This window comes from Pararge aegeria, chromosome 23 (genome assembly GCF_905163445.1).
Source record: "Pararge aegeria chromosome 23, ilParAegt1.1, whole genome shotgun sequence".
NCBI lineage: Eukaryota > Metazoa > Arthropoda > Insecta > Lepidoptera > Nymphalidae > Pararge > Pararge aegeria.
Window position 1 is genome coordinate 589,661 of NC_053202.1, and position 25,680 is coordinate 615,340.

The following is a 25,680-nucleotide window of genomic DNA, read 5'->3' on the forward strand; positions in this document are numbered from 1 at the left end:
TAAAAATACCGATTGAACTCACGGTATAGCCTGGAACAGTCTACTAAAGACCTCTCTCAACATTTTCCCATAATTTGCGACGAGTGGTATTGGGAACTTTGATATCTTGGAGCAAGCCTTAGTAACGGGTTGCTTAGAGACAGCAAAGAGCTTACTAATAATAGTAAAATTAATAAACATACTACGACAATACACACATCGCCGTCTAGCCCCTAGTAAGATCATTCAGTAATTCGTTCGAAAGAAAATAATTTCATTCATACTTCGACGTTACACATGTACTGACTGTCAAACCACCATATTTGCTTTACACCATTTGTTTTTATTTCTTTTTACAATAACAATCCAACGCGTTTACGTAAGAAATCCACATTTTGAAAAATCTCACGTAAGATGGGGGATGGGGGAGGGGGTTGAATAAAATCTCATGACATCTCACGGCGGGGGTGGGGGCAGAAAATTAATAAAACACATCACGTAATTACTGGACGCCCCCTTATGAGTACTAAGATGACTGATGAATATACATAAAAACAATGTCTTAGACACTGAAAAACATTCATGTTCATCCCACAAACATTTTCCTGTCGTGAGAATCGAACCCACGGCCTTGGACTCAGAAAGCAGAGTTGGTGTTTATTGTATTCTAAACTGCCGCCGACACATGTCAATAGTATAACAATCAAATAATTTAAAGAGTTTATCTCTTTCTTGATTTTATACATTTAGGCTTAAGAACTTTTCTTTTTCACAACTTGCAGGATTTCAAACTGAAATTGCTTCATATAAAGATACAACTTGCATATAAATGTCTCGCAGGTGCTATTTTGTGACTTTAACCCACAATTTAAACCGATTTGCATATGCAAAGTATATGCTTTGGCGTTTACGTGTATGCATGCTGAATAATTTCCATGGAACACGTTGTAATTGGTAGCGTTTGCATAATTTACGCTTTATTAGGTGTTATCTCATCCTAACTAATATTATAAATCCTAACTAATTATATACGTTTGTTTGTCATTCCTGCGCGCCCTAAATTAGCATCCAATCCACTTGCTTTTTGGCATAGAACTAGGTGAAAACACGGAGAGTATCATAGGCTACTTTTATTTTAGAGAAACAAAAGTTCCCGTGGGATTTGTAAAAAGCGTAATGAATTCGGACAAAGATCATAAACAGGTAGTGAGGATTATAATTCTGAAACAAACGCGTCAACAATATTTAAGTAATACTGCTTCAAGCGACGATAGTAATCATCTTTAGAATGTAATTTTAAAGTTTGGAGCTCTGGCTTGGTTCCTTCAGCTATTATGTTACAGCTTTAAAGGCACACAGGCGGTGGAGCGTGGAGGCTTTGAGCTGGGATCAGGATGTTAGCGAGTGACATTAAAAATGCATTACCGCACTAGCGGCCTAACACCTCCGTGTCTAGGACTGAGAGTGATGTAACCAAGAACTTCTCGTAGTTGACGCTTCAGTTACTGGGATCATCAAAAGATACATGGAAAACTTTTCTTATAAATTCAGTTAACTTTTTGACGAGAATGTAAGTGAAATTTCTGGTACGATTGCGTTACATGACACTTAAGTGACATGTATAGCAATAAGAAACGCAAGTTAACAAATTGTATGAGATACGCATGTCCTGTTTCATGCCAACAACTCCGCCATACTTTTTTTATTGTCATATTGAAGAATCAATCAGATGGGCATAACTAAGAAGAACTTGCAAGGAACGCATCGTACAACGGGCCGCCCTATGTCCATCTACGTTAAGCATAGCTGTTAAGCCTCAGGTACCTATAATTACACCGGCAACCACCCCCTACAGAACTGGAACACAATATTGCAACAATGCTTTGAAGCAGAAATAAACGTGGTTGTAGTACTTCTCCGGACAAGCTCTGTCACAAAAAGCTGTACTACTACAGTATTTAATTACATTTCTACTTGCTCTTTTCCAACATCAACTTAAAAAAATGAATGTTAAAATGTAAAATGTAAATTGTTGATGTTCGAAAAGAGCAACTACTGAGTTACTTGCCGGCTTCTTCTCAGTAGAATCTGCCTTCCGAACCGACGGAAGAGTCACTACAAACAGACAGACTTGATGTTTTGAAAGTGCTTATATTAAGCGTACTGGAAACAAATGAATTTTGAATTTTGATTGTTTACTCAATACAAAGCGATAGATAAACAAGTGTCACTACTAAATCACACGTACGTTGTCTTTTGTCAACTTTTCAGTAGGTATCAAAAATTTGTTTTTAAGAATCTTTCCATTTTGATGGATAAATGGAATGCATCACAGTTATCCGTTTGTTTTTAATTTTAAAAATACATTTTAGCAGCATATACAAATTAAAAAATATAAAAATTGTTGAATAATTTCTGAAATATTTTAGTTCATTTAAAAAGACTTTTGAGTTCGTTTAAAACGGTCATTCCGGTAACACAGATACACAAAAAAATGCACAGACAGACACGTCAATAACAAAGAAGCCAAGCGTAATACAAACTAAATTTAAATGCCGATTATACAAAAAAATGTTTTTCAGTGTCTGGGTGTTTATCTGTACATAAGTATTTATTTAATTCATAAAAATATTTTTGTCGTCTTAGTAGGTATAACACAAGCTACGCTTACTTTGGGGCTAGTTGCCGATGAATATAATTTTTTTTTAAAGAATTTTGGGATTATTTTGCTTAAAAATCATGCTATTGTAAAGCAGATTTATGCTCGCTTTATCCTCAAAGCTATAATTTGTATAGCACATGGCAGCATTGTTGTATTTGCAGTTCCAGCACACACACACATAGCCTGTAGCTTGCGCGCTAAATTTGTTTCGTAAATTATAGCGTCTAGTAAACTTGCCGCTTGCATAGTTTATAGCTTCAAGTTATTGTTGTAAAGTATTTTATGTATTACCCGCTTACCTGTTCTGTATTTAAGTCGTATCTTTGAGCGCTGCGAACTTCCGTAGGAGATTCCGGGTTCGATTTCCGGCAGGGGCAATTTGAGAATTCACAATTTCTGAATTTTCTCTGTCCGTGGCTAGTTACCACCCTAACGATAAAGTGCACTACCCGGGGGCCCAGTTCGAATCTCAGAACGCACCTCAAATTTTTCTAAGTTATGTGCATTTTAAGGAATTGAAATAACACTTGTTTCAACGGTGAGGAAAACATCGTGAGGAAACCTACATACCTGAGAGTTCTCCATAATGTTCACAAATGAGTGTGGAGACCACCAATCCGCACTGGGCCAGCGTGGTGGACTACGGCCTTACCCTTATTACCCTTCTTATTGTGGTCTGTAGTGGTACTAGCGCCATCTAGTAGGAACCATTACGCTATTAAAAAGATATGTGATGAATACGAAATTAATTTATCGTGTAGCTGATACAAAAATAAAAAGCAATATATGTACAAAAAAATATTTTAATAGCTTTTCAAAAAAATGGCGGGCTTCGGCAATTCGTCTATCTATTATCTGTGGTCGGAGCACTGGCTGACTGACGTCCGTTTTAATAATAAAGAAGCTTTAAATCGTGTGCAATTCCTACAAGACATCTTTGTCCAGCACTAGAAGTCCAACGCTTGGGAAGGCGTCGACGAATTTTATCGCCTCGTAGATCATTTCAATATCCGTTACAAAACTTGTAAAATACCCATCTCAAGTTTCAAGATTAATGTCTGAATATCCAAGTCGGATCCACCTAATTTGTCTGAAGGCTTTACACTGAAAGCAATTTTCACCTCACCTCTGTGGAAGGTTGTAAAAGAAGAATATTAAAAATAATTTCTCACCGACGAAGTTGTTTCAATATTTTTAATATTTTACACTTTCGTTGGATGGTTTTTATTTTGTAAAGATATAACTTTGTTGAAACGTGCAAGTATTATTTTATTTATCTTGAAAAACAACATCTTGCACACGGTGTCTTTTTTCGTCTCAAACTTTACTACTGATGATTTCTGTTATAATCTTTAACTGAACCCACCATCCTCAATTGATACACCGTGATGGGTTTTATGAGTCTGACGAGACAGAGGGATTTATTTAGCAGCGGAACGGTACATCATCATCATAATATCTACCCATTGCCAGCCCATTACGGGGCGCGGGTCTCCTCCCGCAATGAGAATGGGTGAAGGCCATAGTCCACCACGCCGGCCCGGTGCGGATTGGTAGACTCCACACACCTTTGCGAACATAATATAGAACTATCAGGCATGCAGGATTCCTCACTATGGTTTCCTTCACCGTTGAAGCAAATGATATTTGAATTACTTAAAACGCACATAACTTACGAAGTTGGTGGTCTGTGCTGGGATTCGAATTCGGTCCCCCGAAAGTGAAGTCGACCTGAGCTATCACTATTAGCAGCGGAACGGTACATAAGCTTTTAATTTAAAAAAAATAGCACCAACAAATACATCAATTTGTAGAAGCTAAGAGCTTTTTATCCAAGTAACAAAATAACTTAAATTTATACTCTTTTTGTGTCATTTACAAAAGAATATAAAAGGCGCAAACGATAAAGTTAAGAACAATAATTAACAAGATAAGGAAAGTCTTCGTATTGAGCTAATTTATCGCTTGTTTGGACAAGTCTGTTTGAAGAAATAATTAATGATAAAAATTCTGTAGCACTCACAATCTATGTATATTATAAAAAATATATCTTTATCCTTAAAGTAATTTCCGCAAAACCGTATATTCGCTTTAACAACATCTTGTTACAAGAGCTATTAATGCCATCGACAAGTGTGTATATATGTTGACCCCATAAAGGGTTGATTTTGGAGAAACTGTGTTATTTTGTCAGATAATACCAATAATAATGTTCAAATATGCCCATAGATGACACTTTTGATTCATATATATACAGTGTAAACTCTTTATAACGTTATCCTTTATAACGATAAACTCCCTATAACGTTGGAGTGAGCCCAAGTTGGTTGGTTTGCGTTAAAACTCACATATTGAAACACTCTTTATAGCGATACGCCATTCTCTATTACGAAGAAATGTGTTCATATTTGTAGACAGTAAATATTTATTATCGATATTATTGTTTATGTTATGTTATCAGGTAACAAAAGACTTTGAAGCTCCGAAACATCCGAGGTCGGTCTAGCTTTTGTTATCCTTAATTGCCTTGTACACGTGCAGTATGACGCATTGTTTTCTCGGAAGTGATGGTCTTCGACCAAGCATACTGGGTACCTATCGTATTATCAGTCGTAAACCTACTTTGAAACTGTTAACATGGCCAGTAAACGGAAAGCGATTAGTGTTGACGAAAAAATTTGTGTGATACGTGCGATTGAAAAGGGAGAAAAGAAAAGTGACGTTGGAAGGCGTTGGTTTTTTTTTGTTCACTCCATATAACGATAACTCTCTATAACGACAAAAAATGCTCAGTCCCTCGAGTTTCGTTATAAAGAGTTTACACTGTATAATGTGTTCAATATATTAAATCAGAAAAAGAGATCATACATTTTATTTCCTCTTTAAAATCGTCAAACTCCTAACTTAAGTTTATTAAATGTTTACATGGTAGTGATATGGCGAAAACTATATTCATACACTCAGAAAAAAAAACACCCGGCAAGTTTGTTGTGGGCTTCTTCTTAGACCAGGACGCGTTTGAAACCCTCGTAGCTTTAGTTTTAAGTTTACGAATATGGTTATCCCCAACATCTCACTACCGTGTAATTCTCATGTAATGTACGCATCAAAAGTGCCACCTACTTGAATAAATAATTTTTTTTATTTTAACTTTGAGTTTGATTTAAAATAAACGGTGTACGAAACTATATTGCACAAATATTTTTCAACTCCACAAACTATAATAATACCAAATTTGGCGTGTGTCCAACAATGGAAGATTTTGAATACTGAACAACTTTAAAAAGGTCGTAATGAAATATCCTCATTTTGAAAAACGGTTGTTTACATCTAAAAATTAACGATATTCGTGTACTCTTTTTTTCAAAACATAATAGATGCGACATTATATTTTACGAACGGAGCGGACCCTACGTAGGCAGAACAAAATGGCTACTTCTCCCAACATTTTTGTACGCGAAAAACGTTTTAACGACGCTCGCAAGCTATTATTTTTAACACAGAATAATTATATTTTCTTTCAAAAATATTTCAGCGTTCCCGTCCGGTAGGATTTGTTTTCATGAATTAAAAAGTTGACTTTGTCACTTAATATCTGAGTATATATAATATGTTTAATTAATTGAAAATTGACTGAGTGGTGAATTAAAATAAAAAATATAAAAAATTTAATTTAATTTTAATTAATTGAATAAAAATATATTATATACATGTTAAGAATACTACGATTCGTGTGTTTGTTTGTCTGTTAACGATCATATGAAATACGAATAAGGCGGCTTTTTGCTTTAATAATATTAGGTACCAATACAGTCCACCAATCCACTGGGCCAGCGTGGTGGACTACGGCCTAAACCCTTCTCAATGTGGGAGGAGACCCGTGCTCTGTAGTGGACCGTTAATGGCTTGATATGATGTTGATGAATATATGTTATGTTTTTAACAATACAATTCTGCATCGGTTTTTATTAAGAACGGTGTTTTTACAAATTCCGTTGAAACAATTTGTTTCTCGGGGATAAAAAGTTGCCTTTGTCCTTCCAACTCTACTTACCACAAACATAATCTCGTGTAATATATTTTCATATGGTAATAGTCTGAGGTATTAGATACACATATGATTAAACTTATGTATCAACGGCCGATTGGCGCCATTTGCAGCGACCCTGCTTTCTGAGCCCAGGGCCAAATGTTTTTCAGTGTCTGGGTGCTTGTATGTTTATTCTAAGTATTGCTCCGGTTTCGGAGCGAAACGTGCGTAGGGTACATTGCCGAAGATCTGTTTGGTGTGGAGTATAAGGATTGAAGAAATTAAATTACACCATACAGATTCTCCTGCTTTTAGCGGAGTATAGAAAATTAAGCTTAATTTTCATAATATATCATGCATTTTCGCCCGCTTCTATCCAATACCCACAACTCTGAGTTATAAATAAATAAATAATAAAATAAAAATAAAATCATTTTATTTCAGGTCGGGGACCCATATACAAAATTTAACAAAAATAAATATACATATAAGACAGATTTTAAAAATAAACACAAAATAAATATAAGACCGATTTTAAAAATAAATAAATAAAGAGAAAAAAAAAAAAAAACAATAATTAATTAAAATCTACAATTAAAAATTACAGTAAATTAAATTTCAATTAAAAAATAAATTAAATTTCAATTCAAATTAATATCCAACTATTTTCCAACTATTTAACTAGTTATCCAATGTACCTCTTACAAACTTGGGTAAAAAGACCATGTCATGAATTCTCATGCCAAATATCAAGTTAACTGGTTGCTTAGTTAGGGCCAGTGGCGTGCACTCCATACATGCACAAAAGCACTGCATACCCTAAAATTTTTGTGTAACTCATGAAGGGGAAGGATTTTTAAATTTTATGCCATCTTCCTACTTTATGCATACCCTGGTCAAAAACTCTATGCACGCCACTGGTTAGGGCGTAAACCAATGACAAACAAACACACTTTTGCATTTATAATATTAGTAAAGAAGTAAATAAGTACTTTACCAAAGCCTCTGTGAATAGTTTCCGACAAAAAACAAACGTCGAGTAGAGTCGGGAAAACCTCAAACTATTCTCTAAGCACGGCATTACCATTTTGTTCACAAGAACTAAGCAAGTTTTTCGCAACCGCGTCCGCAGAAACAAAGGGTTACATTTGCATTTAAATGAGTTGCCGTCCCTTGGGGGTTATATCCCTACAAGTTTTTACCTTGAGGTTTATTGGAGGCGATTTTGACACCGAAACCGCAAGCGTTCAGATCTAGGTACGTGAATGATTAGCGTCATATCGTTGTAGCGTTAATCCCACGTTCGGTCCCCGACAGGGGCAATTTGGAAATTCATAATTTCTGGGTTTTCTCTGGTTCAAGGCTTCGGCCGTGGCTAGTTACCACCCTACCAACAACACACCCTACCTACAAATTGATTGATTAATTTTGGTACAACCAATAAAATGACTATTAGTTTAGACGTTTTACTCGCGTTTCTGATCCGTACCGCTAGAGTGTGACTGCCATGCTTAACTTAAGCACCTTCAAGGCAAGAGTGAATAGGCTTTTTTAGGCAAGCCTGATCCAGCCCCGACCTCATCATTACTTTCTAACGGGCAGATTGTCGTCTAGCGCTGGCCTATTGTTAATAAAAAAATAAAAAAGTTGTTAAAAAATTACGTCCGGCTCATTTCAAGGCACGGGTCTCCTTCACATGAGAAGAGGTTATGGCCGTAGTCCACCACGCTGGCCCAGTGCGGTTTGGTGGACTCCACACACCTTTGAGAACATTATATAGAAATCTCATGCATGCAGGTTTCCTCACGATATTTCCTTTTACCGTTGAACAAGTGTTATTTTAATTGACACTTATGTGTTAGAAAAGTTGAGGTATTCGAACGTGCGTGCTGGGATTCGAACGTAGTCCGATAGGTAGTCGAAGTCCTACCCACTGGGCTATCACTATAGCCGTATCTCATGAATATGCTTTATTTATCAATCTTACATTTTAATTTATATGGAAATTGTAAAGAATCTCTCACCGGTTCGGAATCTTAATTAAGTAGGGACGCGAAGTTATTTCTTTAAACTTTCTAGTTTTAAATTGCTTCGTAATACAAACTTAAATATGTCCAATATTTAGAAGCAAGAAACAGAATTAACTCTAAAACATATTCCAATATTCCAATAGTTGTTAAAGTTTAAAATATACTAGATGTCGAATACATTAAACTTTTGTAACACTTAAAAATACGATAATTAATAAAAATATATAGTCCAAGAATAAATTATTAAATATTTCTTATTTCTTTTCCCTCTTATTAAATATAGTTTTCATATAAACCAATGGGGTTTTTGAGCTAGTAAGGTCGGAAGTAATACAGAAATGGGATGCTTGTACACGAACATAACCGAAGCTAGAGGTAGAAGAAAAACTCTTTTAAAAATGTAACAAACGTTACATAATAAATTTCACTATCTTCCCTAATAGAGGCCGATCGGACCAAGAATATGAAATAAACAAGAATAATAAAAATAAATATTATAACAAAAAAAATAACTCGTTTCAATTCACAGTGGATTCTATTACTTAAAAGATAGAGTTCCTTTTACGAGGGCGTTGGTGTAAAGCCTTATCGATGGAGGTATTTCAGGAAATGATTCGGCAGTATCCGTTGTGAGCGGGCGCAGTCGGATACGTTTGATGTATGTGACTACGGAATTATAGTAATTTAAGCTCTTTGTGATTTTTATCCTTTGCTATGAAATATGACAGAGCCGAAGCAAATCTACGGGGTGTGATAAGTTTGACGTGTTTGTGTTTGTGTGTTTGTCTGTGGCATTGTAGCACCCAAAAGGATGAAATTTTTGTTTTTGTTTTTTTTTATAAATTTGTATTAATCGGGAGTGTTTTTACTATGTTTGATTAAAATCGGTCCAAGATGGCTGCCGTCAAATAATGGCGGATTGCATTTTTTTTTTCACAGCTCCCACAATACGGGTACCGGATGAAAGGGCTTGACTAGTATAATACTATGCACTATGACAAATTTGAAATCAAAGATGGCCGCCACCACAAAATGGCAATTATATATTGTTTTTATTAACAACTCCTTTAATATGGGTAGCAAATGAAAGGGCTTCACTAGTACAATAATGTACTTACACTACATTGATAGTTGGGGTTTTAAACCTTAAATTTGTATATTTTGACCACTGTTTTTACCCCCGACGCAAAACGACGGGTTGTCAAAAGTTTGACGTGTCTCAGTGTTTGTCTGTGGCATAGTTTTTTTTTTTGTTCTTAGCTATAAGATGGCTGTCAGCACAAAATCGCGAATTACATTTCTCCTCAATATGACAATGAAAAGAAAGGGCTTGACTAGTTCAGTGATGTACACTATATTGAAAATCGGTGTTTATATAAATTTTTAATTTATATATTATCTTTATCCGATACTAGTTGAGGAACTGATTGTTGAATGAAATCCTAAGTTAATAATTAAAGTCAGTGAAAAGCGCGATCGGGTCACGCAAACGGTTAAACTTGCGTCATTGAAGTTAACGAATTCCGTATCATTTCCGGGCGACCCACTTTAACGGAAAACCTATAGCCCGAAGCTTCCTTTACGTATATTGAAAGAATAAAAGGATTCATAAAATAAAATGAAACCACCTTCCAGCAATCCCTTTCCTTAATAATATTATTGTATCTTAGTTATTCATTATTATCAACTCTTTACCGGCCCACCGAGATGGTGATAACAACAAAAAACGCCCGGATAAGTTTGCTGTGGGCTTCTTCTTAGACCAGGACGCGTTTGGAGCCCTCGTAGCTTTAGTTTTATATTTACGAATATGGTTATCGCTATCATCTCACTACCGTGTAATTTTCATGTAATGTTCGCATTACAAAATGGCGTCAAAAGTGCCACCTATGGGCCTACTTGAATAAAGATATTTTTGACTTTGACTTTGTTGTATTAATCCCAAAGTTCTAATAGTTTTCTACGCGACTTGGTACCGGAACGCCAAATCTTTGCGGCACGTCTTAGTAGGGTGGTAACTGCCAAGCGAAGCCTCCCACCAGACCAGACCAGATTGCCCTTGCCGCGAACCGAATCCTTCCACTTAAATTCACAGCGCTCTCCGTTGCGCCAGGGAGGTCGTCGAAAACTGCTATATACAACTGTATTATGTTAAGCTTTATTTAGAATTTTAAGATTATTTACGTTTATGATATTATTTTAATATATAAAATAATATTAATTAAGATATATGAAGGGTGGCGTTTGATTTGTTATATACGGATATAATTTTAAACGTACATAATTGTAAAATAAAAAACTAATAAGGTTTAAAATTATAATTGAGACAATAATTATTTAACATAGATTATTTAAATAGTTACAACAATAATTAATTTATTTATATTATCTCAAATATTGATTTGTGTGTTTGTTTCCTCTTTGGTCTATACAACGAGAAAAAAAACAAGATAAAGGAGAAAAAAGATAGCGCCATTTATGGATTCGGCGCGAACGTGCAACGTTTTAAGAATGGATATAATTTTAGAAGTGATAATAAAAATAATATTGAAAAAAAACTAATAAGGAAATAAAAGCTGTGAAATATTAAGAGTTAAGACAGTTATTATTAGTTCCAGAGACAGTCATATGTCACATTTTGCGCACCAAATGCGCACAAAATTCGAGCTGTCATTTGTAAAGGAAGAGCCAGTCCAGTTTGTCTTCATAGTAATAATTGACAGAACAAGGCGATGGGCCAAAAAAAATTAAGTGCAAAACCATCGACTACAAACATAGCAGCACTTTGCAGATCATGCAAGGATTACGTCCTGCAAAGTGCCGCCCTGTGGCATTGAACCCTAAGGGAAGCAGTTAAGCCTCATGTTTCTGTAATCACACCGGCAAACCCTTCAGACCAACAGTTCACTTCAGACAGAAATAAGCACGGTGGTAGTCAGTGGCGTGCACAAGGTTTTTGACCAGGGTATGCATAAAGAAGGAAGATGCCATGAAATGGGAAATTTCTTCGCATAGAGAAAAAATTTAGGGAAGGCAGTGCTTTTGCGCATATATGAAGTGCACGCCACTGGTGGTAGTTTAGTTCATATATTGGATTAAAGACTACTAGACATTCATAGGTATAAAATTACAAGGTTCCTATGACATACGTAGATGTAAAGCGCAATCCTGTCTTTAAGACTTAGTATTAACTGTTATTGATTCATACCGTATTGATAATTATTTAAATGGCCCGCATATACAAGAAAAAACAATGTCAGGGTAATCTAAAATATTGAAACTCGTTTGGCACTGGAATTTTCAGAGTTCAATAAATAGTACACACAAATGTATCCTATTTGAAACCGAAAATACAAATTGCTTTGCGTAATTTTTTTTTTGCATTCCCTTCACGCAGCAACCTTCCCATTCATAACGTTTTCTCTGAGGCATTACGGTTAAGGTATTTAATTGAGCTACATTTTTCAAATCAAGTAACCTACTATGTAAAATAGTAAAATGTAGGGGAACCTCCCGTTTATCTGTTGTGATTGGTTACCATGACAACGGAATGCTAAGACAACGCCATCTTCGTCTCCACGCGAAACTACGTCGTGGTTCCCAAGCTAGTTCACCGCGATCCTCAAAGATGGCGCTAGCTGTAGCATTTAACTAAAGTAAAATATGTTTCTTCTTTCTTTCAATTTCTTGTAATTTCTGACTTCATAATATTCGGTTATAACAAAAATTTTAATACATAGCTGTTTCTTGCGAGCTTCTTCTTAAATGGTGCCTTAAATAAATAAATTTCCTTAAGGTGAGATATTTTTATTAGGTCCTGATATAAATACTTTAAAGAAAACCTAGGTGCCTTCATCCTCATCAGCATAGCAGGGTTACTATCGACAGCTAGAAACTTACTAGATCCCGATTTAAAAATTAGATTAAAAAATTACAGTAATATAGCTAATGTAACTCTGTAAAAAAAAAATATCTTTTTAACCTTTATAATATGCATTTATGGTTTTTTGTTACTATTTTCCTTAAAAAATACTGGGCTTTTTTATGTTACGACATCGCGTAGAAACCGTTTAGTGTATTGGTATAATATAACTGCCATCTCCTTAGCAGGTTAGCCAGCTATCATCTGAGACTGCATTATCATTTACCACCAATCGAGATTACAGTCAAGGGCTAACTCGTAGTGGAGTAAAATAGAGTATATATAGATCGATGTTGCATTACACAAGTATTATCTCAGAAAAAGTTCCTAGATATTTTACATGGCTTATAAGCTTGTTATTTTTTTGAAATAATAATTTGTCTTATTATTATGCTAAAGTCATTCTGAAGGAATTGCTGAAGTTTATGTTTGAAGCCAGAGTTATGTGGTTGAGTAATAAATTTATACATTAACCTGATTTATAACATGACTTTGACATAGGTTAAAACTAGGGTTGCCAACCACTCAGGATCGTAAATTTACAGTTTTATACCAGCTTTTTAACAAACATTCAAGATGCTCGGGGTGGAGACGACGTTCAGAATAAAATTAAAGTAGCGTTTGTATTATACGAAAGTTCTTTTAGAATAAGCCTTCTTGAAATAAATGAATTAAGAATTTATCAAAGGCCCTTATGAAGCTTTCATACATACATACCGTTTGATTAGGTGGCAGTGCTCGCATACAGGGTATGCACAAGGTATTCTCTTAGCAGCCAGATGATATAATATATTAATTATCTCCAGTACGAGTTATAGAAGGTTTAAATGCACATAAAAATTTTCGTTGTATACGTAATTTCTATATACAGATAAACACCCAGACACTGAAAAAAAATCATATTCATCACACAAAAACTTTCCATTTGTGGGAATCGAACTTACAGCCTTGGACTCAAAAAGTAGGGTCACTGCCCACTGCACCAATCGGCCGACATAATCATGGAAGTGTGTAGGATAGGATTTAAACTAACAATTTTCTGCCTTGTGTGAAATTACTACATTTACTTATTCGATCCCGAAAGTTAGCTGCAATTTATATAGAATCGTAGGAGCATCATCTTGTTACAATACTGTTTCTCAGTATTCTAACTAGATGGCGCACTTACTTTTCTACAAGTCCTAGTTAGCTTATCGAACAAGTAGAGGTAGAGAGCAAATCGTACACTAGGAACTTTGTTCTCAGTCCATCCTGTAAACTTATAACGTAACCGAATATATCTTATTTATTACATTTTATTTGTTTTGATAGAGATCTCCTAAAGCTGCCTGACCTCATCGCAAAAAGATCGGGTTATCTGAGTCCGTTGAAAACCCGTACTGTCTAACCCTGAGAAGCCTCACTTATCCGGATAAATTACGTGCTTTAAAATCATAATACTTATATGCAATGAACATCAAGGTTAATTTGCCATAGGTAATCCGTGGCAGCGTACGTACGTACGTACCAATGTCTACGAAATCGTTATGTAGGTGTGATTATTCCTTTAATGTTCACCAAACCACACATATTTTCCAGATTATTGCTTAGTTGACTCAGGTACGTATTAAAAAAACTGACATTACACTATAAATCGGTCGGGTCGTATCAGTCAATCTATGCCTAAGACCGAACTTGTTAGCATGTTCTTAGTTTGCCGTCGGTTATATGGGCTATAGCATTTACGCCTTATTAAGACAAAACGTGGCAGTTTAAAAGCGGTGATAGCGCAGTGGGAAGGAGCTCGACTTCACTTTCGGGGAGCTGAGTGCGAATCCCAGCACGCACCTCTAAGCTTTCTAAGTTATGTGCGTTTTAAGGAATTAAAAATATCACTTGCTTCCACGGTAAAGGAAAACTGCATGCCTGAGAGCTCTACAAAATGTTCTCAAAGGTATGTGGAGTCCACCAATCCGCACTGGGCCAGCGTGGTGGACTACAGCCTTAACCCCTTCTCGTTGTGGGTGGAGACCCGTGCCCTGTAGTAGGCCGGTAAGTCAAGTCCAAGACAAGTTAAAAATATCTTTATTCAAGTAGGCCCATAGGTGGCACTTTTGATGCGTACGTTACATGAGAATTACACGGTAGCGATGGCGTTAGCCATATGGTTATCTTCCGTCGCCGCAGCATGCACAGTTTTGTCTTCAGCATATCAACGTTTACGAATATTCGTAAACTTAAAATTAAAGCTACCAGGGTTCCAAACTCGTCCTGGCCTAAGAAGAAGCTCACAGCAAACTAAGCCGGGTGTTTTTTTTTTCTATCACTATCTCACATTGTCATATAAAATTATTAGAAGGGCAACCTGGTTAGAACAATAATTCACACCCAAGCTTTTTATCGATTACGTTGTCCTTTATACTAATGTAATGGGTCGATATGCTGAAGAAAAACTGTGGATGCTGCGGCGTCGGAAGAGAACTTGGGTTAGAAAGCAGTCTGGAAGATCTGCGTGGTTTGTATGTATATATTTACAGTAGTAATTGTGACAAAAAGTGACAGACCGATGGTCAGTGAAAATCCATCGCCTATAAACAAAGCAACACTTCACCGGGCAAACAAGGAACACTTTCTATGGTTGTATCTATTTTTCCTTTTTTTTCTTAACCATATTTTAATTTAAAAAGTACTCCTAAATTCCTACTAGAATGCAATTCACAATAGTTTATCTAAAACCATAGAATTAAAAACATACAGAAACCGTTTACACGAGTAATATTGAAGCATCATAAACCAATCCAATTTAGTAGTGTTTCTTGGTTAGTACCTTCATTCCATTTAGCAGTTGACAGTTCTTATTTTACCCCTAATGTTCTTAACGTTTACCATAAAATGGGAACAGCTTGTCAGCTAGCTTCATTCCGCGGGTGAAATGAAATGTGTGCGGGGCGTTGTTATTTTTTTTGTACACAATGAACTGCATGCAATAATAGCTGAATGAGGGTTCTGTATGTTCTTGATTCTGTATCTAAAACATAAAGTCATTGCCTCAAAAAAAATTCAACCCTAGCCAAGTTTGTTACGTGAGGGTAGATTTCATTTGAATACCCTACATTTTTAATGAATACTTAAGTAGGTATACCTACTTAATTGCCTACCTGCAACTTGGTTGGACCCCTGCTTGGTAAGTTGGTAGGTAAAAAGGCCTCTTTAACTTAACTACAACGTAATCCCTTCAATAGGATTTGAATAAAGTATTGACACGACATCGTTGTTCTATTTTAAACCCTGAGTTTAAACCCGTAACAATAGTGGTGCTATGACTTTAACTGCTATTTTATTGATAGTAGGAAATTAGGAATCCTTTTTTATTAGAAGACGATCAAATATTGGATAGAACAGGCGTTACTTTGCATTTTATATTTAAATGAGGCTAAAAATATTAGTTTTAAGACTTTTTGTAGGACTTCATGAAAACGTATTTCACTTACACAGTCGAATAAATGAAAAACGACGGCTGTAATTTATTTATTTATTTACTACTAGCTGTTGCCCGCGACTTCGTCTGCGTTTGATTTTTCAAAAAAAAATCAAAAAATTCAAAATTTTTTGATGTGTCATTCAATTTAGTTGTAGTTCTAAAAAATGTGTATAGTATTCGGTATCGCTAAGCCTTAAATGAGGGGTTTGGTGAAAAAGTAAGTGGAGTTTACGGGTTCGATGCCTGGCAGGGACAATTTGGGAATTTATTATTTCTGAATTTTCTCTGGCCTGTGGGCCTAGCCTGCGTACCTTAAGATAATCATCCCCACCAGTGACTCGGATCTTTTCTATAGAGATTGACGAAATAATGGGTTGATATAATACTGTAGTTTATCGCATCCTTAAATGACAGGATTTAAACCTGCTACTCTGAGGCAATCGCGGCCTGAGCGATTTGACCACTTAGCTATGGCTCTCCTACTGCCGATGCTTAAATCAGTATATGCATTTATATCAGTTATAGCAACTGTATCTAGTAGGAAACAATGTAGTTTCAATCTACTTTAAAAAGGATCATACTAATGATACACTTTCACTTATCAAGATTTCTGTTTCTATTTCTCCAACACTTTATGTACGGAGCGAGGCACTGACTGTACGGAACCCTACATAATGGTGAGGTACCACAGTAGTCCCAAATCCGCCCAAAATATAAATGTGGGCCGCGGCGCAGCTGGCGAAAAAGTTTTTTTTATATCCATTATAAATCCTTATTGGCGGAAATGCTCAGGGAAAAGTTTCAGCGGCGAATTATTTATAAATTGTTTCGGTTATAAATTCCGCGGCGATTCGAAAAGGACTGCTGAGTTGTATATTAAGTTTGTAGTACGATTTTTTTTATTAACGTTTTAGTAATTTTTAGGGTTCATTTTATCAAATCAATTCAAAAATACTTTATTGAACACAATACCAAAAGAGAAATAAATAATAAAGATACAAGTAATTTATATTTGTGTAACGAAGGCGTTCTTCTTCTTCTTCTTCTGCTGGCGGCTCAGGTTCGTCTGATCCCTGGTGTCACGTCGACCGGCTACGATCTATTGTGACGCCGCTGTCTAGATCTCCCAGCAAGCGTTGGTCGCCTTCAGGAAAAGCAGCACTTTCCTTGCTGGAAGAGATTTAGCATCCACTGGTTGCATTATGTGTTTCCCCAAAAGAGTGCTGCGTTTATGCATCAGCGCGGGACAGGAACAGATCAAATGCAGCGGCGTCTCCGCAGCCTCCTTACAGAGTCTACATAGATCTGTATCCTGCAGCTTTAGGTTGAACATGTGTCTGTTAAGTCCACAGTGCCCCGTAAGCGCTCGCACTAGTATGCATAGGTTTTTTCTGTTGAGTGCTAATGCCTCAGAGGCGGCCCTTTTGTTAAATGGTTTTATTAGCGCTCGAGAATGGTTCATTCCTTGGAGTTGTCTCCAGCGAATAAGTGTGTGGTAATTACAATAGGTTTGAAGGGTGAGTTGCGCCAAGCTTTTGGGTATTCCGCAGACCGGCTCAGGGCCAATCTGCTTCTCCAAAGCGCCTGACTTTGCAAGCTCATCGGCCATTTCGTTACCGATGATCCCCTTATGGCCAGGAACCCAGCGTAGAATGACCCTGTTTATTATCGCCAGAGTATTCAGTAATTGTCTGCAGTTTTCTACCAGTTTTGAGTTTAGAACCTCAGAAGATAGAGCAGAAAGTGCAGCCTGACTATCCGAATGGATATAAATAGTTTTGTTTTTGTAGTTCTTTAGCAGACAGGTTTCCGCACATTCAATTATTGCGAAGACCTCTGCTTGGAATATGGAGGCGTAGACACCCAGGTTACGTTGGAGCCCTACCCTGGTGGTCTCTTCAAATATTCCACATCCTACGTTACTACCCGACTTGGAGCCATCTGTGTACCACTTAAGGCTCCCCGGTTTCCAGGTGATCCGGTTTTCAAGCCAGTCAATACGGTTTGGAATTTCCACAGTATATTGCCTGAGGAAATTAAGTTTTGGAGTTGTTGAGTCTGTTGGCATCCCCAAAACAGGTATCTCAAGAACTGAGTTATGAAGATGCCTCAGTTCTCGTGAGATCCAGTTTACCACACCCTGGCTTGTTAGCCTGTACATGCAAGCCTTCGCCTCCTTCCTAACATGTAGGTGAAGAGGAGGGAGATTCAGCAAAGCATCCAGAGCAGCCCCAGGGGTGGTGCTCATCGCTCCTGTTATGAGTAAGCAGGCTGAGCGTTGTAGACTGCTTAGCTTGTTCTGGGTTCTTACCTGCATCGTCTTACTACTCCAAACCACGGATGCGTAAGACACAATAGGTCTCACAATGGCTGTGTAGAGCCAGAAGGTTATCTTGGGTTTCATACCCCATCTGTTCCCCGCCAGCCGACCGCAGATCCCCAGTGCAGATTTTGCTTTTTTAAGTACGCCATCTATGTGGGAGTTCCAGGTCATTTTCCTGTCAAGTGCAACTCCCAGGTATTTGACCTCTTCCGAGAATGGGATACTTATGTTGTTCAGCTTGGGTGGCTTAAGATTGTCAATCTTAAGCTTCCTAGTGAACGGTATTATTACAGTTTTGTCAGCATTAACTGTAAGTTCGTTCTCTATACACCATTTTTCAATAGTGTTGAGTGCTCTTTGCATGCGATGGGAGAGGGTGTCCTGACATGCTCCTCGCACAATGACCACCAAGTCATCAGCGTATCCTTGGACATCAAAGTGCAAGTTAGCCATCTTGTGCAATAAATTGTCCACCGCAAGGGTCCAAAGCAGGGGCGAGAGAACCCCGCCCTGCGGACATCCCCTGGTGGTGAGCACCTCAACCGAGAAACCGTTTAGTTCGATTTTTACATTCCGGTTGGAGAGCATCGCCTCTACCCACCTGATGGTTGTATGATCAGCCTGCTTATTGGCAAGACCGCCCACCAGTGTGCGTATCGGGGTGTTGTCAAATGCTCCCTCAATGTCCAGAAAAGCAGAGAGTGCGATCTCCTTATCCTCCAGCGCTTTTTCAACCTTGTCAACAAGGCTGAGCAGAGCAGTTTCAGTGGACCTGCCCTTGCAATATGCGTGCTGGGTAGCGTGGATGGGTCTCTCAATGAGAAACGCATCTCTGATATACCTATCAAGCACTTTCTCCATCGTTTTTAGTAAGAACGAGGATAGACTTATGGGTCTAAAGGATTTCGGCAGTGCGTAATCCTTTTTCCCCGTTTTAGGTATAAAGATGACCTTAACTTTGGTCCATTGTTCCGGTATAAGTCCCCAGGCGTAGCTTGCCCTGAAGATTTTTACCAGATGCGGAACTAACAACTGGGCTCCCTTTTGTAAAAGAAGGGGAGTAATGCCGTCAGTTCCACATACTTTATTCGGGTTAAAAGAGCTTATGGCCCACCTCACAGTGCCAGGTCTGAAGACGATGGATGCCCTTCTCCAATCCTCAACTTTTGGATGGCCGAGAGAGCATGCCATAGTACTTCGAGCGTACCCGATTTTCGCTCCTGGAAAGTGAGTTGTGGCTACGAAGGCGTTACACAAATATAAATTACCTTATCACTCATAGTGATTCCTTCCAGGCAACCATTATGAGGAATTGTGATATGTGAATGAATTGTTTTAGCTGCTCAAAGTATTCATACACACATATTCGGTTTAAAAATATTTTCACAAAAAACAAACTGTTCATTTAATATTAATCTACGCACACTTCTACACACACGTACGTACATTTAATTAAAATTGAATATTAAAAAGCCCCTATTAACAAGAACTTTGAAAATTCATAAAATTGGTGAAAGAAAATTAAAACGCCCTTCCCCTATAGATAATCACCCTGAAGTGCCTTACACCGTAATGACCGTAATCTTGATTGATTACTTCTGAATTATTATTTTAGTAATGCCTACATAAATCGTACTTAAATTTTTTTAGATAAGTATTATTGACTAATTAAATAAACTAAATAATTAGCAACTTTTTCAAGAGGAATTGGCCGTGGCTAGTTACCACCTTACCGACAAAGACGTGCCGCCAAGCGATTTAGCGTTCCGGTTCGATTTCGCGAAGAAACCGATTAGGAGTGCGGGTTCAATAGAACTGCCATACCTAACAGCTAAGTATTGCAGTCAATTGCTTCTTATCAGACCCATAATTTGTCACTATGTTTCAAGGACACAGAGTCGTGTCAAAAGATGTGTCACTGATCAAAGAATTTTAGTATACTGTTCTGTAGATTGATTTACTCACAGTAGGCTAAGTTTAAAATATTAGGGAAATATTTTATTACTATAAATTATTATTTAATTCACCGGTTTTGTCTTATTAATTGATTACGAATGTCACGCTTGTACAAATTACTTTAAAATATAAAAGTATAACTAAAATCATATAAAATCACAATTTATGTCACTGTTGACCAAAAAAGTTGCATAGCGTCATCGATTTAATATGTTAATATTGTGTTCACTGGTCTTAGGGGTTAAGGCAAAGGTGTCAGCTCTGCCAAAAGAGTCCTTGAAGACTATTGAGGGAACGTCATCGCGTAAACGCGTGAGATTCAGATCTTGGTTTTGAGAATGGGACTGTTGCGATAGTTAAAATGAGGTTGCTACGTATACGTACGTCATACACGTCTAGTCGATGGTTCATTATCAAATACTTTAACCTCAGAGTAAATTTTATGGTACTTAGTTTAAGGCTCAAGTTTGTATTATATATCTACAGCCAGCACTCCTAGCGAAAATTTTATAAAACAAGAATCGGTACTTACGATATGTATCTAATACTTTACAACCAAACGAAGAACATCAGGTTCCCTTAATTGAATTATTCAGAAAATGTATTGTACCCCCAGTTGATGATTTATTTATGGTAATTTATCTTATTCCAGATTAACAAGTAGAAGCCCGTATACAAGATGGCGGCGTTCGTAGCCAAGCAAATGGTCGGGAACAAACTAAGCGCCGTTAAAGGTAAGCTTTAGAACTTTAATCCTTGCATTTATATTCAAAGAGGTAATATACTTTTCATACTTTAAAACATGTGTTTGACACTGGAAGATAAACTAATATTTCCAATAAGTATATTATGTTATTGATTATAAAGGCTGTACATATGTGTTTTCTATTTAAAAAATCCTTTCTATGAAAATGAACATTTACACTGTACAAGTAGGTACTATACGGTACGGTACAGTATAAATAAAAAAACGTTAACCGAGTAACGTTATACACCTTGACGTTAGCGGGTAAATTCATTTTAGGAAAAACTCCAGCGGGTTAAGTGCAAGATGTAAAATTGCGTTCCTATCGACTTCACAAGCGAATGTTGATCTGCAGTTGTTTTATATATTTTTATAAAATCTTCTTTATTTCGTGGTGGTTTATCCGCATAAATAAATATCAGCATCTGAATGCCTTTTATATTCTACCTTCTCGGGCTTGCAAATTGAGGAAATGTATCTCAAGCTTTTATTTTGGTTAATACTCCGGGACACTCCTGTACCTCGGGAAAGAGTGGAGGCTATATCAGGCTTGCTGGCTAAAACCCAACGCTGGTGTTCCAACTCATCGTCTAATGACCCCCGTGTACCCCCGTGTACACCGGCTCGACTAGCATGGTCAGGAGGCAATTATCTCCCCGGGGAAGGATAAAAATATATCTTCTCCCACAGCTTTATCAGCTCTCAGAACATTGGCGCACAATTGGAAATAATATCCAAATAATATATGTGTAACTAGCTGTTGCCCGCGACTTCGTCCGCTTTTGTTTCTGTTTTTCGAAAGACACGTGCCTCATAAATGTGGCAGCACTTTATGTATTTAGAATAGCTAAGCCTGTTGCAAAATCGTCAAACACTTTCGTCCCCTCTCCCGAGAGAACTGAGCTTAATTTTGAGATAAAAAGATTCCTATATTACTTCTAATACCTTCAGGAATATGTGTACAAAGTTTCGTGATGATCGGTTTAGTAGTTTTTGCATGAAAGCGTAACAAACAAACTTACATTCACATTTATAATATTAGTAGGGATAAGTGAAATTCTCCTATTTGATGCTCCCATACTTTAGCAGGTGGACGCGTTATTTATATCCCCTGTTAGAGGATATAATTTTTATCTCCTACCTGTGCTAACCCTGCTGAAGGCGCCCCGCCTTCAGCGGAAGACCCTCTTCCAGTGCCACTACAAATCCGACAAAACTGGGTGCGCTCTCCAACGCGGGCCTATTATCATAAATATTTACCTGCATCCCTCGCTTTGAGAGCATCACTAAGGGAGAAGGCTAGGGACAAGATATAAACATACGCCTGCCCTGTGTCGATTCCCCGTCGACACGGATCTTTGAAAAGTTCACATCTTGCTCTCTTAACCACTCCGCTGCGACGTTCTCCGACATCACCCATTCGCAGGGGACTGATAGTTCCCAAGACTTCGCTGCCTGTCATACTTTCACTCGGCTGGCTGATAGAAATCTTGCTCCCCGACTGCCATGAGAACCTCGAAAAGCTTCGCCTAACTTGAACTGCTCGCCGACCGGATAAGACTGAAGGAAGTCCGTAATCCTAACCTAAACATACCACAATTTGTGATGAAAAAGTTGCCAGTATTTGAAAGAAGAGTTGTCAAAATTTACTTTACGTAGGTATCTGATGCATTTTATGGTGCTTCCCAGTAATTGCTGGGTCAGAAACCTGTAGAGTTACGAAATATTTGTTAAACGAAAACCAAGGAGGATTAAGCTTAATTTGCTATACTCCGCGAAGTATGGTGTAATTTATGATTTCTTGAATCCTTATACTCCACACCAAACAGATCTTCGGCAATGTACCCTCCTCTCACGTTTCGCTGCGAAACCGGAGCATTCTCAGGAGATATATATCTTATATCTTTATAAGAGCAACTCTAGTATATATACATATAATTGGAATCTCGGAATCGGCTCCAACGATTTTCATGAAATTTAGTATACAGGGGGTTTCGGGGGCGATAAATCTATCTAGCTAGGATTCATTTTTAGAAAATGTCATTTTATTTGTATTTTCCGGTAATAACCGATTTGGTGCAGACCAAGTTGCACCAAATCGGTTAATTAATTTAATTAATTTTTAGTTAATAGTTGCTTAATTTGCTATGTTTAAGAATTTGAATAAATTTAAGCTTAATTTTCATAATATATCATGGATTTCCGCAAAGTAACGCCTGCTTCTATCCAATAACCAAGGAGAATACAATAAAATTAATGAGAAAATGTATTTCATGCGCAATTAGATTTTAATGACATAGTAACTTGCTATTTTTAGCAACAAAAAAAAAAGAGAAGCAACGTAGGTATCCATTTTATAGTAAGAAAGAAAGATCACAATAAATAGCGAAGTGTCGTTATTGGGCAAATAACTCCGGGACACGTTCCCGCGCTCGTTACCGATGATCTTTTGCCTGAATTGAATAACGGGGATTTCGCTACATCTGCCGCGGCGCTGAATTAATAAATAACAGATATTGGCGTTATATTATTTGATATTTCTAGAATATTATCATAAACTGCCTCGATGCTTTCATGGTTGGTTTCGTGGAATCGTTGAGGCTTTTCTCTGATGTAGTTAATTCTCCTGCTTCTAAGAAATTAGTCTCTCCTCCTTAATGGCTGGATAGTAAGGTAATACTAAGAAATGTTAAGCGTTGATAGCCTAGTGGTTAGAACTTCGGCCTCCCTTTCGGGGTGACCGAGTGCGATCCCCGGCACGCACCTTTTTCAGTTTTTAGGAGCTATGCATTCGGCCAGCATAGTGGACTATGGCCTAAGCCCCCCTGATTCTGAGGAGAGATCCTGAAGTGGGCTGACAACGAGTTGATCATGGTGAATAGTCGCAAAGACAACGTGTGAAGACTTATCCCTAGAATCCTCTATAAGAGTCGTCTTTTAAAGATTAGGTACATGAAATGTTAGTGATGATACCTGAGACCGACGGGTTCGTATTGTGTTTCGCAAAGTACGGGGGTAGTTAATGCCAATTTCACAGCTCCCGGCTGGTACTCAAGACTTGATAGGACAACCCAATTCTTAACAATTCTTCGGCGCTACCCGGGGAACGACGACAGATTGACGCAGTGGGCAGGGCACCCTACTTTCTGAGTCTGAGGCACAACTGGGAAATGTTTGTGTAATGAAAATGAATGTTTTTCATTATCTGGGCGTAAATCTATATTTTAAAAGTATTTATATATATATTCACTAGCGGACCCGCGTGACTTCGTCCGCGAATGAATCGACTTAAAAAAATTGTCGTTTGTTGTCGCGGACTGTTTTATAGAACTTCAAAGAAACAACAATTCCGACGATTCCGATATACTTACTACATACTTCCGTCGTTTGGCGTAACGTTTACTGTTCACGCATCGCATCAGAATCTCTCAACCAGGATATTTATAGCCATAATTTTTAATACAAATCCAAAAAAAAACAGCATTTTCTGAGATTAGTGCGTTCGACCAAACAAAATTTAAATGCTTTATAATATTTCAATTATGCCTATCCAAAAAACCACGTCAATCTAAAACTCCGTTGTGCAGATTTTGAAAGACAAATGCGGAAAAAATAGCGATGCTATCTTGTAGAAGCTGTTTACTTTTCCAGACTATATTGTAGGTATCTTTGCCAAATTTTAGCCAAATCGGTTCATTCGCTGTGGCGTTAAAGCGTAACAAACATCCATCGACCTATCCATCCATACATATATCCATCCATCCATACATCTTTTCTAACAAACTTTCGCATTTATAATATTAGTAGGTGCGATCGTTGTCCCATATGCCTTGCGACTTGCTGTTATATGTGAAGAATTAAGTCCTTGATCTCCGACAATATTCATCAGATCTTCATTAAAATTAGACAATACATGCTTGGTAGTATACACTGTGAAATAAAAAAAGAATTAATGAAATCGGTGCAAATTTAACGGAGATATGAAGTAAAATTGATGAAAGTTTCCATCCCATTTCCCGGAGGAAACGTATTGTTTATCGGGATAAAAAGTATCCTTTATGTTGACCCGGGATATCAGCTATCACTATACCAAATTTTATTAAAATCCGTTCAGTAGTTTTCACGTGATGCCTGGACAGACAGACAGACAGACAAAAATTAAATAAAAATCTGTTTTGGCCTCAGTATCGATTATAAAGCATCCCCCGGTCAAAATTTTCAAAATATATTAAATGTACAGAAATCTTCTGGTTACAGTTTTATTATACGTATATAAAATCATATCATCATCATCATCACTTTAACCGATTGATGAACGCTGCTGGACATGGGTCACCTAGGTACCCCAACGCACATCTCTCTCTGAGCTATGTGCTTCGCCCATTGCCATTTCAGCTTCGCGACTCGTTGAGCTATGTAAGTCAGTTCAGCCGAGACATAAAATACTACAATGTCTGAATGATATTGTTAAAAATATCCTCTCGCCATAATACTATTTTAATGACGGTGACTAGACGAATAAAAATTATTCTCTCCGAGATTTTTCTCAAGGCTCCCAATAATTATTTCCCCG

At 37.3% G+C, this 25,680-nt stretch overlaps 1 protein-coding gene across 1 annotated transcript in view; it reads left to right on the forward strand.

Moving 5' to 3' along the window:
* The window catches only part of LOC120634152 (complexin), a 358,168-nt gene that overhangs the window by 217,563 nt on the left and 114,925 nt on the right, over positions 1-25,680 (forward strand). The window contains exon 3 of the mRNA XM_039904567.1: positions 21,015-21,096. Coding sequence (XP_039760501.1) covers positions 21,042-21,096 — 55 coding nt within the window. The 5' untranslated portion in view covers positions 21,015-21,041. The remainder of the gene's footprint in view (positions 1-21,014; positions 21,097-25,680) is intronic.